The following is a 20,345-nucleotide window of genomic DNA, read 5'->3' on the forward strand; positions in this document are numbered from 1 at the left end:
AACCACAGAGAAGGGGTTTGAGGTTTAATTTTAATTTTTTAAAAACAAAGGCTCAGTCTGAACAGTGTGAAGCACAAGGATAGAATTTGACATAGGGAGCAGTGACTGATAAATCAGTGAGGGATTAGTGGATCAAATGAAGAATGTCAACATCACTTTCCCCATCAGCTCATTAATAACAGACACAAAATGACAGTTAGAGAATCAACATATATTAGGACCAAAATGTCACTCATTAAAAGTAAAAGTTTAAACCACTGGCCTTGCAGGTGTATTTGGAGTTAAAAAGGGAGGCAGGGATATTAGAGCATCCTAAATCATTTCATCTTTATTCTCAGGAGTCTCAGACCACCTCTTCCATTAAAGGCACAATCTATTTTCATATAAACTTCTCTTGCAACTCTCAGATGCTATGATTGTACAACTTAAAGAACACTAAAAGAAAAAAAAATTCCAGTTTCAGTGCAAGTATCTCTCATATATCTACACCTGCCAGTCACACCTCCCTCCAGACCCCTGCCCCCTCAAAAGTGTACATGTCCTTTCAGTAAAAGCTTTCTTTCCCCTGAAACAAGGCTGTTAAATTAGATGTGACCGATCAATTTCAAATGTCACTTATTAAAAGAAAACCCAGGTATTGATTTCAAAACAAAAGCAGCGCTACAGCAATTCTCCTTTAGTTTCCCAAGATTGTTCCGGAACGTTCTCCTCATCCTTCAGTTCCATACGTGACGCCTGCAGTGGTCCATGGCCTACGACACACAAACACCGAAGCTTCATTTACATCACAGCCTGCTGTTGTGCAAGACAACATTATATGCTCCACACATGAACGTGCATCTTCTGGAGCCGGAAAGGCAATACTCACATTACAGCGAGCGGCGGTCTGCACATTCTTACACCAGTATGCTGGTCCCCAGCTGCACCGCTCCATTCCCAGCAGCCTCTGCACAGCCTCAGGACATGCTCCCAGCTTCTGGATCCACCAACAACAACAGCACCTCAGTCTGGGCTCAACATTTGATCACATGACTGCAGTGTAAATCTTAAATCTTACCATGCAGACGAAGTCAGGGTCGAGTGTCTGGAGCAGCAGCTGCACCAGCAGAGGCTCGTACTGCTCGATGAGCTGGTTACACTGCGGAGAGGAGAGCACATACAGCGTAGGGATATTTACACACCAGTATATAAACTTGCCATAACACAGGGAGAGAGGAATCGCATTTGAATGAATGCTTGCTTTTCACTTGGAAAACTGTATATAGGCCTATAATGACGCTCAGGATCTGGCGTGCTAATCCTTCGCCATCATCTTTTCAGTCTTCTCTCTTTACTCTCCTAACATAAGTGAAATCTGACTCCGGCTGTGACTCTGCAGCTTGCGCTGTATGAAGCGGAGCAGACTCTTTCAGTTTATAATTGTAGCGTCCGTTGTCTAACTGTCGTTTAGCTTTTTTATAGAAATTAAAATCCAATTAATCCAGTTGCCGCAGTGGGAAAGTAATGCAATCGGTGTACGTAAAAACAGACTACCACAGCAAGCCTAATACACAGCCTGTATAAATCAGTGTCTGATTCTCAATGCTGTTCAAATCAATTCACTAACAAGTTCCAGCTTTTGCAAATCAGATGTCACAGGTGAATGGTACACTGCATGTTTAGAGCCCTATGATTTATGTGATGTGGAAAGCACGGACAGAAACCAAATCATAAAAACGGCATTTACAGTACGACGTGGAATTTGGCAAAACTTGGATTAATAAAAAGTAGGGCTGTACATTATCAAATCACAATATGGACTAGTGTCTGTGAATTAAAAAAAAAAAAAAAAAAAAAAAAACCTCACTGTACATGTAGACATTCAACATGAACTTGATCTCCAGTCACTTCACCAGCATTTCGTCATTTGTTTTATAACACTACCATCCGATACACAAACTCAAAAAGGTCTTCACTGCACTCCGCCAAAATAAAAGTATGATTTAATTTGAAATTGACAAATTACTATTGTACAGTAGTACAGTATTGTAGTTCAAGCAATAGTAGTAATTAATGGAATTATTTGAAAATTTCATAGGGCCATATTATAGTAAACAATACATTATTTAATTGTTAAAGTTTCATGAATTCAGTTGATTAGACGTGCTTTGAATTAAATCATTAAAATGGAATCCACAAATACAAAGTGAATTTGGGTAAAGTAAAACGGATTTCATAGTGCCCTACATGTTGTTGGACAACAGCTCAGTTGCTGACAAATTTCAACTGAATTGTAATCAATCATTTGTTGTTCTGTTGGAAGTACTGCAAGTATGAAGTATGGATGTAAGAAACATGACAGGTTTGATGTACCTGATCTCTGACTGCTTCAGGCAGGAAGCTGCAGACCTTCATCACGGCCTCCTCAATCTCTGCCTGAGTGGCGTTCTGCTCCAGGATCCCGTCCACATAACGGACTGCCATCTTACACACGTCACAGAAACCACCCGCCTCAAACTGTTCCTTTTCCATTACAGCTGCAAGACAGGACAAATAAGCAAGAGCAAGGCAATAATGGAAATGTCTTACATCCAACAGAGAAACAAACATCACTTACGGACATGGCTGACCCCATTGCAGAGCGCGAGTAAAGAGCAGAGTGTTTTGGGATCCGCCTCCTGCACGAGCAGATCAATGATGGCCTGCCCGTAGGTCTCAAGAAGGTCCTTGCACTGAGCCGTGAGTGAGGAGGGCAAAATATTGCAGACTTTCTCCACAGCCTGCACAATCTCTGCCTAAAAATTCACAACAAATGTCAGCTTCAACAGGGGAATCTCGTCTACTTGCATCACAGATTTAAAGCAAGTGTTTTGGGTAGACTTTCAATGAGGGACAAATCCTGGGGACTGCATCATGAATTTGTTTTTCGCCATTAGTTTGTGCCAACCCTTGGTTGAAAGTACCATGAAGTCTTATACCAGTGTTCGATGCCATACTAGTGCTAACCTGTTTGGAGGCAGGTTTTGTTCTGGGTAAGGGGTCAAACCAACATTGGACCAATCAGCTGTCAGCAAAGTGAACATCTGCTGCACCAAGTCACTGCTACTGATATCACACTTTCATGTGCACACACTCCAGTTAACCATGAGCTCAGGATCAATACCAGAGTTGACAAAGTTGATGACCAGCATCTGTGACAAAGCCTGATTGGGTTGATTTGGTTGTCAACTTGAAACCAATACTGTAACGGAGATTCATGGTAAAGGCCTCAGGTGTCACTAAAAATATCTTCCAATTGTTTTGAAGATAAACGAAAGCAAATTAAAACAAGATTTACTTTTTTTTAAAGATTTTGTTAGTCTCCAACTGTGATGGACTTTTTTTTTGCAGCGGATTGTTGGCTAATTGCCTGACTGCAAAAACCAGCATGCATGCCATTACACTTTAATAAATCTGCTCTCTCTTCAATGAATGAAGACCTTATTACATCAGTCCCACCTGCTGATAAGGTTGTCTCGCTGGCTTTATCAACCCTCGACATCTCATTGGGGTCTCGCTTGCCTAATTTATTTCCATGTATTCTACTGGTACTCTCCGTTATTTGTTGTAGCATCGAAATGAGGTTTTTTAAACTCGTAAAATAACTGATTGTCAATGTTGGCTTCATACCTCAGATGCGTGATCCTCAATCATGCTCTCAAGTTCCTTCATCACAAACTCACAGATGGCACACTGAGGAGAGTCACGCACTCGCACCAGATTCTGTCAAAAACAAATGCATGTGCATCAAGAAAACAGTCTACATTTTTACACAGCTTCCCTACTTGAGTTTGATTTGAATATTTAGAGCTCACATTTATTGCCAACAACTTGTAGTCAGTTAATTTACATTATCAAAATTGAAGAAAAAAACAACATTGATCCTAATGTATGTGGGGATGTTTCCTACTTTCTTGTTAAGACTGCAGAAGCTATATTTTGTACCTTAGCAGGCTTGGATAGGACAGGTGTTTCCAGTTTGGTTGCAGGAAACATCTTGACTGCAGGGATGGATTTGGCAGGGATGGATTTGGCAGGCATCAGCATCTCCATGCGCACAGAAGACTTCTTGACGGGGCAGAAGCCAGCACGAGCGCAGATATCCTTGGGTTGCTGGAGGAATGGTAGGAGGCACAGACACTCACTGAGTAACATGACGTGTCAACATGAGCAGAGTCTCAGGCATGCACTGACTGACATGCTAATACAACATCTAGGATCATCATGCAGCATCCCTGACTAACTGAGATTACCCATGATCCTGCTCCACCTCATGCCCACAGTATCCCATATCACCCTTGCCAGTCTGAGGACTACCATGCATACATGTGCGCAAGTGTAGTGTGATCTGATGAACCAACTTGTTCATCCAACGTTAAGTGAATAACGGTTAATCAGTTCTCAAACCCATTGTGCTTTGTGTCCAATTACTAAAAGAATTGTTAACTCTTGCACAAAGGCAACTTACTTTAAGGGCCTTTCCCAACACCCACACTTGTGGTCTTAGCCACTTGAGATGACATGCACACACCAGTGAGCACACACCAGACGCACAAGACTGTCCCATGTCGGATAAAACTCAACTCTGTGCCCTTAACGCACATTAATGCCACACTATATCTAATACCACTGCTGAGCGTATCCCATCATTCATCATGTTTAAAAACTCACATGACCCGATATCGTGAGATTGAGAAACTTTGCAGTGTAATTTAAAATTAATTAGAACTTACATTTCATTTGGTAGTAAAACTAAAGTTTTGCACATTTTATTGGTGCAGAGATGAGTGCATTTAAAATGTTTGCAATTGATTTGTTAAATTAAAAGCACCAAAATTAATAAACTGTCGCCCGTTACCTATTGATGACGGTTCATACATTTACAATATTGAAAATCAAAATGTGTAAATACAGCTCTGTAAAAACTTTACTTGATCACTATAAGTGTGTCCCATCAGATAAGAGTTCTGCACACCCACTTGAGCACTGGTTAAATACCAGAAACACATCATGCAAATAGAGGAGCGTAAAAACTGTAAGTGTGGGTATTGGGATAGGCCCCAAGTCCAGATTCGTTCAGACCGATTCGGTCACTGAGGGAGTCAATGCAAGACCAATTCAAACACATAAATTGCCCCTGCGCCCAAATGTGCAGACTATCCATCCTAAAAAAGCTTTTTTTTTTGGTTTGTTTTTTTATACATACACGCCATGCAAACATGAATAAAGTGTTAAACTGCAAACATGGAAGCCAATGGTTAAGTGGAGAGGTTTAGATAAAGCGGTTTAAGTGACTAATAAACAACATTTAACCTTATTTTTTTATTTTTTTTTTACACAGGTTGATTTCATCTGCAACAACATGAACTTTTATAAAAGATCCATTTGCCCATTAACTTAATGCATCATTATTCAAGAATATGAGGAGAGTTCTCCAGATAAAAGACCCACAACTGGCAGATCAATGTGCTACTTCTCTCCAATACAGCAGGAAAATATAGATTAAATGAAATGTAGAGGATGATTGACAGGCCAGTTTACGTGTTAGCGGAATTGTGTAGTCATATTTGATTGCCACTGAATGACATTCAGGAAACAGGATTTTAGTGTCGCTTCCATCCTTTTGGTGAAGAATGAAGAGAGCCAAAAATGGCATGGAAATTAATGACCTTTTGTTGTTAAATAGAACCAGTTACTGAATAAGAACCAGTACATGGTTCCCAACCCTGCTCACAGATAGTGTATTATGTGTGACGAATGTTATGATAATGGAAGATTATCACTCTGGTACTACATCTACAATTAAACAAACATGAAACCCTCAAGGTTAGGTCTATTTTAAGAACGTGTGAGTGGCTATTCTACACAACAGCACAGATTAGCAATGGTTGCTTGGATTAGAAAACAGCAAAGGTGATTAGCCACAGGACAGATTGAAAGACAAGCTAGGATGAGACTAGCAGCTCAGAGAAACCTACCTGCTCCTGAAGACCAGAGCAAACAACACAAGAAAAAAAGAAAATGAAGGTGGGAGTAAAGAATGGGGAGAAAAAAAAAGACAAGTGATTAGAGATGTGGATTAAGCTGGCAGACAGGCAGAGAGTCTTAACAGGAAAAGGGAACACAAGCAGCTTTGTTCATTTCCAACAAGCTCTACAAATTAAAGGGGTCATATTTTAATAGTGTTTTCCCCCTGCGGTCAACTTATATAAAGCTGGTCATTTATGCAGCAGTCAGAATTCATTTTCACAACCATTTTCCACCCTCTCTTTGACCCTTTAAACAGGATGCTTTTTGCTGCTTGTGCCTTTAATAGAAACATCCTCTTTGCATTGTAGACTAAACAATCGCAAAAGTTTTTATTCCCCTCTTCTTTCAGTATCAGCCAAATTGCAAATTCTGCATTATACCGTGACAATATAATAATAGGCACCAATGTGAAATGACCTGGGATCCCGTTGGAAACAAACTTCAGCTGCTCATTTGTAACACTAGGATCCTTCAAAGACCACAGGTGCTCCACACACTCATTTCACTTTTTATTCCTAAACCTCAGAACTAAAACGATTGGAGTATTTACTCTACTTCCTGCTTAGGAAGTAAACCAGGCCGGCCAAAGTTTCTGAATGTTGAAAGCACTCTGCTGAAATGGGGAACACTTTACAACAAGGTTCCATTAATGTTGTATAATGCATTTACTAACATTAAATAACAATGAGCAATACATTTGTTACCGTACATTTATTAACCTTTGTGACCGTTAGCTAATAAAAATAACTCTTCATTGATCATGTTAGCACAACTTTTGATTTAAATCATGTGTTGGTAAATGAGGAAATTAACATCAACTATGATTATCAATGCTTTAGACGTATTATTCATTGTTAGTTCATGTTAACCCTTAAAGACCTAGAACATTTTTGGGGCACCCGACTCGCCTGTACTTTTCTTTGTTTTTCAAAACCATTATAGCAGTCAGTGCCATATATAATTTTAAACAGGAGGACTTGAAGTTTCAATCTAGTTTATTTAAATTCCCAAATTTACATTTAATATGCACCTGCAAGAGAGCTGCAAAAGTGTTTGATTTTTAAACTAACCCAACTTCCAATAAATGCTCTTTCCCTGGGGAGAAAGTAAAGTAGAGTTCTGGAAATTATATAGCACACTATGATAAGTATATTAAAATTTGATATGACCCCATAAGACCCCTTTATAACTCACTGTGGTGTGTCACAAGAGTGGAACTGAAGTTCCATTTTGGTAGTGAAGAATGGAAGAATGAAACTACTGAAATGCCTACACAAATGAGAAGACATTTTATGCAAAATGACTTACCATAGACATGAGCTGTTGAAAGACCAGTGGGCCGTACTGGCTGATGTACTCTTTGCACTGTTGGAAAAAAAACAAAAACAAGATAAGATAGCAAGATATGTACCAGACATGCAATGCACACCAAAGCATGGCAGCTTTACGTTGAGCACACAAACTCAGTAAACTCAATGCTCATGTTCTCACCATGTCAGACATGCCGGGTCCCAGAAGCTCACACTGGCTCTCCACTTGTGCAATCAGAGCGCTGATAAATGAGGCGTTGGCTTTGGCCTCCTCCTGAGTGTCAGTGAGGAACGTAACACAGTCCTTGCACACTGCATCTCCACTCATCTGCACACAGAAGAGAAAACCAGCCAGTTAGGGAACATACAGGATGACAAATTCATGGCAACACTACATAATATTCATCAAGTTCAACATTTAGAATCCCCATGGCTTTTTATCATTAAACCAGGCGTGTGACAGCTTCACCTGTTCTGTGCTCTCCTTCACTTTCTCTTGGGGGTAGAGCAGCTGGGGGATGTTGAGCAGGAAGGGGTTGAGTTCATGCTGGTTCAGGTCCACTTGGGGGATCTCATTGGACATGAGCTGAGCTTTAGCCAGACCTGCCTGCTGGGACACACACAGGCCCATAGCAGCGCACACCACACCGGGGTCATCCTGCAAGATGAAGGACAACAGAAGCAGTGTCAAACATGATAAACACACAAAGAGGATCTGCAGCTGAACACACTGACCCCCTTCAGCTCTTTAAAGAAGATTGTGACTGATGAGGCTCAACAGGAAGGAAGAGACCATAGCACAAAGGCTGCTTTGGTCTAGTGCTGATAAGATGGTTAGCTATTTAAAGTCTAGTCACACTAAAGCTTTAAGTTAGTTTTGGAGTAATGAAAATCTGTGTGTTTAGCTTCATTTTTCCCCAGTTCTCTTACTGCAGTTGAGAAAAAAATGATTTCCATTGTTAGAGCAACTTCTCTATTTGGTTTTGTAAAAGCCACAATCAACGTTCTGATGAAGTAGTAATGAACAGAATTACTCTATTGGTGCACTCTATAGACCTTATGCGCCAGAGAAACAAGGGTTCAACCATCTTATGAATACTGCCTTTGAACTTCCGTTTTTGCGGTGGCTCTGTATATTTCTACGGCATTGCTGTCCAGGAAAAATTTGCTTTTGAAGTGGATTTAATTAAAGTTATTGAAAGTTATCATGATGATTGTAATGTTTAAAGCAGATGTCTTAAATGTCAGTAGACCGGGACGATTTTAAACGAGGCGTTCATTCATAAATACGCAAGATTGCTGTGAAAATACAGACCAGAAGGCAAAAGACAACGAGCACAGCGCTGAAAAGTGGCGGGGCTACATAAGGTCTATAGGGTCTGATGTAATAGTCAAATGAGATACTACCATATCAGCTAATATTAGGCATTTAATTATCAGCATGTGCGAGACTATTCGTATAGTCACTTAAACGATACTGCTGTTCGTCGACTTGGAAATACTAGTTAACTTTTTTGCACATTTAATGTTTTGCTTTGTAAGAAACGTAGCTTTTCTAAAAATATAGTCATGTTAGGGTTACATATTACAATTATGTCGTTTTGAAGAGTGCATATCAAACAAAATAATTTCATTTACCTCAGATTTTGCATGTGATAGAAGCGAAGCATGTGTAAAACAATATCCACATTTAAAACTTTATAAAGTAAAATAACTAGCTTCCGGACAAACAAACATACGGATTCCACTTGAGTGTAAAGCACAACTTATGAGAGTAATACGATGTACTGCTGATATTTACACTACGCCATGACGCACTACGCTACTTCTAACTTCACAAGTAGTGCAAGTTGCGCTTTAGGCACAAGTAGACTGCGTGTGGCCATTTGGCTGGAAGCTAGAATTTTACTTTGTAACATGTTAAATTATATGAATATTTTTCTTACACAAACGCAACACTTTGCTTCAGAAGGCCTTTATTATCCCCCTGGAGCAGTGTGGAGCACTTTTATGATGGATAGAGGCAATATTTAATCTCATTTAATCTTAATCTTTTATGATGGATAGATGCACTTTTATGGACTTCAAAACAGAAAGTTATAAAGTTTGGAAGAGCCAGGACATTTTTTAATATAACTCTGATTGAATTCGTCTGAAAGAAGAATGTCATATACACCAAGGATGGATTGAGGGTGAGTAAATCATGGCCTAATTTTCATTTATCCCTTTAACTTTAATATACAATGATCGTAAATCAAAGCAATAGTTGAATAATATATATATATATATATATATAATTATTATTATTTTTATTTTTTTTAAACTGTCATATACAGTCCCTAAATTAAAATATAAACAAGCCCTACATTTTTTTTTTTTAAAAGCCATTAAACATAACATTTAAAATATAGGCTACTGACTTTGTTACTACATTAATGTTGAGATTAAATGTAAAATTACTAAATTATAAAAACAAATTAACTACAATGTTATAGTTATAATCGTATTTTATTTTTTAATAATAATTAGAGATCAAATATTCTACTATTCATCCACACCCCTAGTCAACGGACGCGTCTGTTGTTGCAGTCTCCGGTATTTTGTTCCATCTCTTTAGTTTCACTTTCTTTTACCCTGAACCAATGTCTCAGGGAAGTGTTGTCACCTTGTGGAACAACTGATTAGTGCAAAACAAATTCAATGCACATGTGTGACCTGCGTGTTCAAAGTACGCAGGGTTACAAAAATCAGGCAGCACGAAGAATATTCTGGTGAAGAAATTTGAGCCACGCGGAGCCTCGTTTACCCGTAAAAACCGAAGTAAAATTTGGGCTTGATTTTGAGCAAATAGGTTTGTAAAAGCATGAATCATTGTTTCTGCTTATAAAAAGGCAGCTTGTGTTTGAAAGTACGTTTACTAAACACTCACCACGTACAAATCACAAATCAACTAAAAGGGAAATTGTTACTCAGTTAAAAGGGAAGGGAAGTATTCAGCTCACCAGCTCTCCTTGGATGATGCCCATGAGAATGGGGAAGTAGTTGTCAACAATCTCCTTGCACTGGCCAGACAGGCCCTCATCAGGGATCAGCTGACAGGCCTTCTCCATGTATCCGAGGAGTTCGCTCTAGATTCAACACAAGAATTTAGACTTTGACCTCCATTAAAAGCACTCAAAACACCAGTGTTATCATGTTTGCATACCTCTGTGGCATTATCCTTCAAAAGCTGCTCCACCACCATCAACACCTCTTTGCACAGATCACATGGCACAGTTTTCTGCGAGAAAGGTTTTTATACACTTAGTGCTCAGGAATTATGCACTGGCATACTAAAGAGCTTCTGAGAATCAGGTCAACGCACCATCTGAGGCTTGTTCCACACATTCTGCTGGCAGTGTTGGACGGCATCACAAAGAGAAGCAGTCTTGACATTCTGGCACCAGTAGGGGGGACCGCGGGCACACTGCTCCGTACCCAACAGGGGACTCGCCACAGCTAACAAGAAAACATTAGATGTGTTCAGAACAGCTGCAATGGACACAGGCGTGAGATGACCCATGCAACATCAAATAGCACTTCTATCTGCACCATATTTTTCTTATCGGATCAGCCTGCCGAGAATTATGACACTTAATTTTAATAAAAAAAAATAAAGTAAAAAAAGAAGTTTAGAACATGTTTTGTATTCTAATAGTATTGTTGTTGTTGAATAAGGAAGCTGTGTCTGCTCAACAATTTTCCGCTTTAACTTAGTTTGTATACAGGTGACCTATAACAGGTTATTCAAATTTCAGGCTTTCACAAACAGAATTTCTGAGCTGAACTGCTATTGAGACTAGTTTAAGATGTTAGAGCAAAGCAACTTTACAGAACTGAAACTGGATTTGAAACAAAAACAGGGGTGGGGACTGGGACTAAATTTTTTTTTCTTTTTTCTTTTTGACAGCATGTGCCTGGAAAGTCCCCAGAACTTAAGCTAGTTAATACTGATTCCACCAAGTACAACGCCTAATTATAGTTCCTTTAAAACTTTCCATGACATGAACAGTCAAATCAGGAATAAACGGGCTCATGTGAAGCCAGTGACAGCAGATTTCTTTCCACTTCGAGCTGATCATATGAAACTGAACTGTAGTTGCACAATCAGAATGGCAGCTTTGGATCTGAAGAATTATTCCTCCTACTCCTGAAATCACCATTTAAAAAAAACAAAAAAAACAAAACAACTGTAGACTCCAGTCCGAAATTCATAGGCGAGATAATCTGACATATGACACATGCACTAACAAAAACTAGGAGCGTGAGCAGTCTTATGATCCAGTCTCTGTTTCCGCCAGCTCAGCATCAGCCTCTATAGCTGACTGTACAAAAGACAAGTTGACAAAACCCAGATGTGAAACAGCAAGTGCACTTCTAACAAATGACTAACACTAGTATTTTACTGTAATGACTTAAAACACAACTAGAAAGCATTTTTGTGTGCGCGAGTGTGTGAGTGTATGCACAAACTGTAGGGTTGAAGTCACTGGGCTATAACATTCATTGATCTAGCATATATGACTTTGTTGTGTATGATTTGGCAATAGGGGACAGCCTATACACTCGTCAAAATCAGGCCGACTCCCAGAATTTTTTAAACCAGTTTAAAAATGATCGGGAGCTTGTAAGGTACTCAGCACACAATACGAGTCGTGACCATACAAGCATCAACGATTTCCACAATTTCTCCCAAGAGAGATTTTTTTTTAAATGTATGACAGCAAAAATCATACTGTGTACTCCCAGCTTAAACTTGGAAACATTCCCAAAGGACTAAACTCTTTTTAAACAAAGAAACCAAAAGCAAAAGGCACCAAGTATTACCATTACCAATGAAAAACGAGGGGTGGACATTTTGGTCCACAGATTGGCGCAGCACATCTAGCAGATTTAACTGTCTATGTAAGTGCATCCAGGCATTACTAAATGCTAATGCCAACCAATTAGACCTCGGGTACTTACCAAAAAGACGCTATAGCCAATCAGAAATTTTTTTTATTTTTTTAAAGTCACAGCAATCATCGTTTTAATGATCACATCCCTATGAAAAACACTACGGTTTGTTAAACCACCAGACTTTCACTTCTGCTCTGCAATTCATATCAGTGGTCAAAATCAAATCAGAAAAATATCTTAATATGAGAGAAGGTGCAGACAGTACAGATTATGGGAAAGCGCCATGCAATAAAAATTATGTCCTAAGAACTGGCTGTAAAACTGGGTATCATTCAAGTTATGAAAGTGTTTTGCCCTACACACCATAAAGTACTTAAATTTTACCAGCACTTATGATAAATCCAGAAAACAGGCTTTAAATCACAGATCACTGCTAGACAGAAAACAGTCGACTGGGAATGTGTAGTTGACATAGCATGTCAAGTAATGACAGAAAACTTCTCTAAACAACATTTTTCAAATTCTCTTATAAATGTGTACATGCAGTTTGAGCTCATGTTAAAGGGTTAGTTCACCCAAAAATGAAGATTCTGTCAGTAATTACTTCACGTAGTGTAACAGTGCAACGCTTCTGGGTTGTACGTCAAAACGTAGGCTCACTATTGGCCAGCATCACACACATGACCAGCGTTGGCCAATAGTGAGCCTACGTTCTGACATACAACACAGAAGCGCTGTTACACTATGTGAACTCACTCACAGGCCCACACTGAAGAAAATTAATAGTTGAATAGTTGTAATTTTTGTTTTGTTTTTGGGCACAAAAGTATTCTCGTTGCTTGATAAACTTAAGGTTGAGCCACTTGGACTATTTTAACAATGTCTTTACTAACTTTTCTGGGATGGCAGATATCGATTACCAAGCAGCCTATGGAGAAGTGAGCCAGCTTGCAGATTTCATCAAAATATCTTCATTTGTGTTCTGAAGATGAACGAAAGTTTTACGGGGTTGGAACAACATGAGGGTGAGTAATTACTGACAGGATTTTCATTTTTAGGTGAACTAACCCTTTAGAGACCGAGTGCATGGATAAGTTTTTAAATTTCACTGGAGTGAACTGCAAAAAGCGAAGTTGTAAACAAAAACAATTGATGTTATGTTACATTAAAAAATAATAATAATGTGATAAACTTCCTGAAATGCAGAAGTGATCCTAGTGATAAGTCAAGAGCAAACAATCACATACTCGAGATGCCATAGCCAAATCATATCACTAAACTTTTATAAATAGTCATGCTCCGGGTCTATTTGGCCAATCGCATCCAACTTCCTCTTGTGCAATTACTGAGAAAACTGCATGTCATTGAGAAGTGGAACGTTCTGTGGTTGAGAGAAATGTGTGGTTTTATTAATAAATATTCATTTTTCACAAGCTAGAAGCTCTGACTTGACCAAACATTTATGAAAGACTATGCTTTCAAACGTCTCTGCAAAAAGATAAAAAATGAAAGTGAAATAGTGACTGCAAGCAGAAATCCTAAAGAGGAACACAGAAGAGGATGTGGCAACTACTGGTGTACAGAGATCTGATCCCTGAGGCTGGGAGTGAGAACAGACAAGCAACAACTTGCTTGGATACAAATGAGAAAGCATATCAGAATTTGTCATTAATTTGTCAGATCTCAGAATAAAGAAAACTTTGGGTTAAAAGACAGTCTGAGTACATCAGCATCAAGGCAACGCTGATAATCAGGTTGCATTTACTGTGTCAACAACATCCAGACACTGTCATCTGTCAGGGCTCAAAAGAAAGAGATAAATGTGATGAAATCATTTAAATCGATCAAGCAGTGAGACGAACGTTACAAGAAGTGATGAGTCATAATGCGGACATGATTCGCATTAAGTACAAGAAACGAAATTAAAATGCAATACATTCATGACTATAATAAACCCAACCCATTTACATCGGTTTCAGACAAAACAATCGGCAGATAAAGATTAAAACTCACTAGTCAGAGTTTATGCAGGTTAAAAATATCCGACTGCGCAAAAACACACATACATGCGTATATACATGTATAAAAACTAGATAAGTCAACTCAAATAAATCATTTGGAATATTTTTTTGAAACACCGGAAAGTCATAAGAGACTTAACGTCGCGTGGGCTGGGCTCTAGTCTGTTGTTCACCTAACGTTAGCCAGTTAGCACAGCACGTCAACACACGAAACATTAGCTATTAAACAAAACGGGAACACAATATTAATATCGCTATTATTAGATAATATTCTTTATTCTGGCTTTCTTGAACAGAAGAATAAGTTAGGACGTGTATTCGAAGATAACATTTCCATTTAAGCGGGCTTGACTTTCGGTAACCTAACGTTACATGACATGTTTACCAAACACTTGCTCCGCCATTAACTGCAGCTATGACACACTTTTTACAAGGAACTAACACACACAATAATGTGGAGCTCAGTAAAACCAAAACATATATTACCCGTGGAGATAAAGAGAAGCGTGAGAAGCATCATGTCTTCGGGAACGCTTCTATCGAACAGCAGTGTCGTGTTATGCGTCTGGTCCGGGTCTGCTGACGGTGTTTGTGCTGCAGTGAATCGCTGGGTCGTGTGATGATGAGGAGGCTTTATGCTGATCTCACTGTCAGCTGACCGCGACACCGCGTGACTGACTGGGGCGTGGCTTCATGAGGAACAGACCAGAGACCTTTATCAAACATATTAACATATCTAAATTGCTCCTTAAAGTGTATGATAAAATCATCTAGAGTATTTCAATGCCAATGATTAAATGAGTAAAGGAACATTTGCAGTATTCAATGATAGTACCTCAAATATACACGATAACGATAGAAAATGTAAGCTTTGGTGATAGAAAATGCAAACACATTTTTGAGGATTTGTTTACTGCAATAATGTTTCCCAGGACCTGTAAAAAGGACATATTTCCGTGATTATGAGAAGAAAGAATTGTGTGAAATTAGGACCGATTTCCTTTCATTTTCTGTTAACCCTAAATGTAAAGAGGCGCACTTTGACATTGTGAATCATATAAACCCTGCAAAAGAAGAATTTTAAGAATAAGATTTAATGTTGGGAATACAAGCTTATGTCAAATATGCAAATGAAACGATTTTTACAATGGTTTCAAATTAAAACAACGGTTTGATACTTTTGTACAGTACCATTTTGTTGTTTCATGAATTGTTTTATTTAATGTTCGCAAAAAAAAAACAACAACTAGGATTTTAGTGGCAAATTCATTCACACTCCATGGCCCGGTTTCACAGACAGGGCTTAGACTAAGCCAGGATTAGACCATAGATCAATTAGGACATTTAAGTAATTTTTATAAACATGCTTAGAAAAAAACATTACCGATGTGCATCTTAAAACTAAAAAGGCACTGATATATTTTTAAGATCAGTCAGTGCAAGTTTATTTCAGTGGAAACAGCCCAGACTTACATTTTAGTCTAGGACTAGTCTTAAGCCCTGTCTGTGAAACCAGGGGCATATGGTGTAAGTTAGTGTTATAGGGTTAACCCTCACGTGACCAGATATTGGTGCATAGTCACAAAAGGCCAATGTGTGAAAGACCAAATGTATTTTAATGTTACATTTAATTTCCATTTACTATTGCCATTTCTACAATTACAAAATCAACATTACATTACCATGTTTTGTTAGACATCTGCTGTGGTAATAACAGTATATGTACCATGTAAACCATTATATGTGTATACAACAATTTGAATAGTGTATATATAGTACATTACAGGTTTTCTGACCTGTAATGGTGCCTGGATCATAATCATACACTGTTCGCTCGTTGGCCAGAGGAGAACTGGCCCCCGACTGAGCCTGGGTTCTCCCAAGGTTTTTTTCTCCACTCTGTCACTGATGGAGTTTTGGTTTCTTGCCACTGTTGCCTTGGCTTTTGGCTTGCTTAGTTGGGGACATTTAATATTCAACAATATTACTGATGACGCAATTTTCTTCTAGAAACAAACTTCATTGTATTATATTCATGTTGTCACTGTGAAGATGCTTTGATACAATCTGTATTGTAAAAAGCGCTATATAAATAAAGGTGACTTGACTTGACTACAGTACCATGTAAATCATTATGTATACAACAATTTTAATATATAGGACAGTACCATGGTGTAACCATATTTTCATCAAAGTGCCCTTGGAACATTCACTTTTGTGTGGCTTTTCCTCTTCATTTAATAAGACTCTTTTATCTTTTTTTTTTTTTTTTGACTAGGAACAGTTTACCCAAAAATAATGCTGTATCAAATATAACTCATTTATTAAAAAACAAACTTATGATGCAGTTGTAGTATTGAACACCTCTTTAATTTTAACCTATAATACAAGTGACTAATTAGATTTTAAGACAATTTATTCAATTATGTTGATTCAATTGATGTTGATGACATTAGTTAGGGGAAACATCTCTGCATGAGATAAAGAATGAATAAAACCACTCAACCAAAAACGAGATTTAAGAACAAAGCAGTTAGGGTTGTGAACCATATGATAAGAGACTGAGAAAAAACTTTGAAAATTAACTTTGTATCGTTAATTTCAGCACCTTGTTTGATTTGCTTTTGAATCGATTAAAAACTTGTGTACGCAGTAACTGGTGTATCTTTTCTCTGGTGACCTTCTTTTTTTTTTTTTTTAAACATTCTCTACAAGTAAAAGTAGAGTGGATTTTTTTTAGTCTTGCACAACAAACTCTATAGCACTTCTCACAGGACTGTGTCCTGGGGATAAATCATCTACTCCACTTAAATGTAGTTCTTTATGTGTGTCCCTTTAGTGGAAGAGAATGACTGCTATAGACTGAAATAAAGAATTTTGTATCATTTATTTCTGAGCATGTAATTATTAAAGCAGATTCTGTCATACTAAAATTAAATACTCCAAAAACGATATTGATCCTGCAAAGAGATCATATGTACAGAGTTCTTTGCAGAAACACACATCACACCATTAGCTGAAGTAAATGCACTGCTCCAAAGCCATAAAAAGGCTGCTGGCTTTTACTAGCTTGTCTTGTCCGTTCACATAATCCAGCAGATGAGGTGATCTTCACAGTCCTAGGGGGAAACGACAGGAATTCACTTGAGGAACATATGATCAACAACAGGCTTATTAAAAAAAATATATGACAGAGACACTACAGCAGAAGTGTGACTGTGAACCCAAAAACATTTAACACTTTGGCACAGATTTCATTGACCTCTTCACCAGAAAAGAAACTATGCTTGACCAACACTAACTTCATTTTTCTTTAGCATTTTTGCAATTACTTTAAATCAAAATGAACAATTCTTGTTTTTCATGGAATATTGCATTGCAGTATTTATTATAAATGATCTATCCATGCACATCGGGTTTTTTTTAATTCATGTGACCTTGAGATCAAAATAACTTTGCCTCCCACTTGCAACGACATCTCGGCTGCATCCGAAATTGCATAATTCCCTAAAATGTGACCCTTGACCACAAAATCAGTCACATGGGTCATTTTTTTTTTAAATTGAGATTTATACATCATCTGAAAGCTGAATGAATAAGTTTTCTATTGATGTATGGTCTGTTAGAATGACAATTCTTGGCCGAGATACAACTATTTGAAAATCTGAAATCTGAGGGTGCAAAAAAAATCGAAACATTGAGAAAATCGCCTTAAAGTTGTCGACTGTGCTGCATTCACTCACAAAAATAAATGTTTTATATATTTACGGTAGGAAATTTACAAAATATCTTCATGGAACATGATCTTTACTTAATATCCTAATGATTTTTGGTGATAATTTTGACCCATACAATGTATTGGCTATTGCCACAAATACACCCGTGTGACTTGTGACTGGTTTTGTGATCCAGGGTCACATATATTAATTGGTGAAAACAGTTTGTGACAAAAGTAGCATGTCTGAATTCTCAGTACTCATGTTGAGTATAGGCAAAAAGTACCTGGATGACCTACTACTTCCAACAAGATTCTGAAGTGTGCATACAATGGACACTTTACTATCCCATGAGGCCACGGGAGAGGATTTGTGAATGGAGGTGAAGCAATGCAACTGAGGCTGGTAGGTCATGTGATAATGACATGGTGAGTAATGTAAATCCGGATTACATTCATACTACACACATTCATAATACTATATAAAATGTACTTTTAGTGAAGCCTTTAAGTAATTAAAATTAAGTACCTACTTAGTATGCAATTTCGAGTGCAGCATCTCTGATGACGTGTTTACTGGCGCGAGGGCGGGACAAACTGTCACTGACATAAGATCGACCAATAGCAAACCACAACCATCCAATCAATCCCCAAATGACAAAATCAAGTCCCGCCCTGTGTTTTCTCTTGCTCGTTCCGCTTCAGATAACAGGGTAGAAAAGACTATAGCAACTTTCGTTTAAACTTTTGATTTGTAGCAATGAACTCAACTCTCCTCAAGTCCACACAGCAGGTGGGGTAGAGTTCATGACCTTAACTACAATAACGTTCAAATACATCTTTAATTTTGAACAACCTATTCAGTTTTATATTATTTCCAAATCTGAACCAATTAAGTTATCCCAATCTTCGGAGTAAAAACAGATGTGGAAAACATGAAATTCTCACATTTAACGGGATGTACTCTTTGCTTTGTCGTTCTGTAGGCCACAGCACTGCGCCTTGGAAACCTCGACGTCTTTCTTTATAACAGTCGGACGCAGCACGTCAATGTCTCGCTCGAGGTGATCTAACAGCCCGCTGAGGATATTCGGCGAGGCGTGGAAGTCCACGGAGAAGTATCCTCCGTGCGTGTGGAGACAGTTGTGTTTGGAGATGTTGTAGGGCAGCCTGCGTTCCCCGAGGTTCTCCAGACCCCGCACCACCGCGCCGCGCTCGAACAGCGTCTCCACCGTGCGCCGCAACACCGCCGCGGTCTCCGGCCTCTGCATCGCCTTCAGGATCACGGACAGCTCATAACGCGGCATCTCCCGCTGCTGTTATCTCAAAGACAAATGTCCCTCAGTGGAAATCTGTCACACAGAGCCTGCTCTGAAGTGCATGTGTGTGTCTTCTTCAAGGATACTGTGGAAACACATGTGGAGGTTGATGCAGTGCGCCACCTACAGCATCGGAGGACTATGCTTTCTTCTTCTTCTTCTTGCTGCTATTTTACGTCACTTGGCATCCAGCTTATTAGTGCATTTCCGCCACCTTCTGATCCGGAGTGTGAAGTGAATCAGAAAATAGGTTTACAGACTAGATCGCCCACCTATGGGATGAATATAGTATCAAAATAATTAACACGTGCAAGCACTATAATCCATGAACTTGATAAAGGTTGCAGATATCTACAACCAAATGCCTTTCAACTTGCGTGTGCAAAATTCTAAATTGAATGAATGTGTAGCAATTTGTACAAATAGAGACATTTTTTTGTGAATACAAATGTTTTTTGTATTAGTGTATCATAATTTGCGCGTGCAACAAAGAAGATGTGCGTTTGTGGATCAGGTGACACGTTCATTCATTGAAGTCTTTTCTGAGTCAATCGCATCTTGATTCATTTGGATTTTGAGACTTTCTTTTCGCGGCCCACACACAAACAACTACAAATTAATAGGCCTGGTGCTGATTATTAATGTGTGCACTACCATTTATTTGACAAATTCACAAATGTGCGTCATAGCCTATATAGAGCGACAACTGATCATTTATATGCAAGTCATCTGCATAATGATATGAAAATCTATTTTAGTGAAAAGATATCAGAATTGCAAACTACATTTAATTTTTGTTATATGTTGTTTCATATGTCGGGGTTTACAGGGTTAAAGAGATAGCTTTTGTGCCAGCTTTACCATTTGAAAACTACCCCAGTCTCGTCTATAACAAAAATAATATCTAGGCTAAATAATAAGTCAAATATATACAGTGGTTTCTAAAAGTCGATTTTTTAAATTGAAATCAGACAAATATACGTGTATGTTTGTA

At 38.4% G+C, this 20,345-nt stretch overlaps 2 protein-coding genes across 2 annotated transcripts; both read right to left on the reverse strand.

Annotated features, from left to right (window-relative positions):
- Positions 1-12: 12 nt before the first annotated feature.
- psap (prosaposin) lies at positions 13-14,987 on the reverse strand. Its single transcript, XM_079855121.1, has 14 exons — positions 14,804-14,987; positions 10,723-10,856; positions 10,564-10,638; positions 10,361-10,486; positions 7,828-8,016; positions 7,540-7,686; positions 7,357-7,413; positions 3,964-4,131; positions 3,649-3,741; positions 2,597-2,774; positions 2,353-2,516; positions 1,058-1,138; positions 869-976; positions 13-752 (listed from the first exon to the last, which is right to left on the reverse strand). Exons 1-14 carry the CDS (start codon positions 14,835-14,837, stop codon positions 717-719), a joined length of 1,590 nt encoding a protein of 529 aa, XP_079711247.1. The 5' UTR covers positions 14,838-14,987; the 3' UTR covers positions 13-716.
- Positions 14,988-16,998: 2,011 nt separating this feature from the next.
- On the reverse strand, positions 16,999-19,461 carry mrps6 (mitochondrial ribosomal protein S6). Its single transcript, XM_079855131.1, has 2 exons — positions 18,981-19,461; positions 16,999-17,436 (listed from the first exon to the last, which is right to left on the reverse strand). The coding sequence occupies exon 1, from the start codon at positions 19,337-19,339 to the stop codon at positions 18,983-18,985; it is 357 nt and encodes a 118-aa protein (XP_079711257.1). The 5' UTR covers positions 19,340-19,461; the 3' UTR covers positions 16,999-17,436; positions 18,981-18,982.
- Positions 19,462-20,345: the final 884 nt, after the last annotated feature.

This window comes from Squalius cephalus (assembly GCF_949319135.1).
Source record: "Squalius cephalus genome assembly, chromosome: 21".
NCBI lineage: Eukaryota > Metazoa > Chordata > Actinopteri > Cypriniformes > Leuciscidae > Squalius > Squalius cephalus.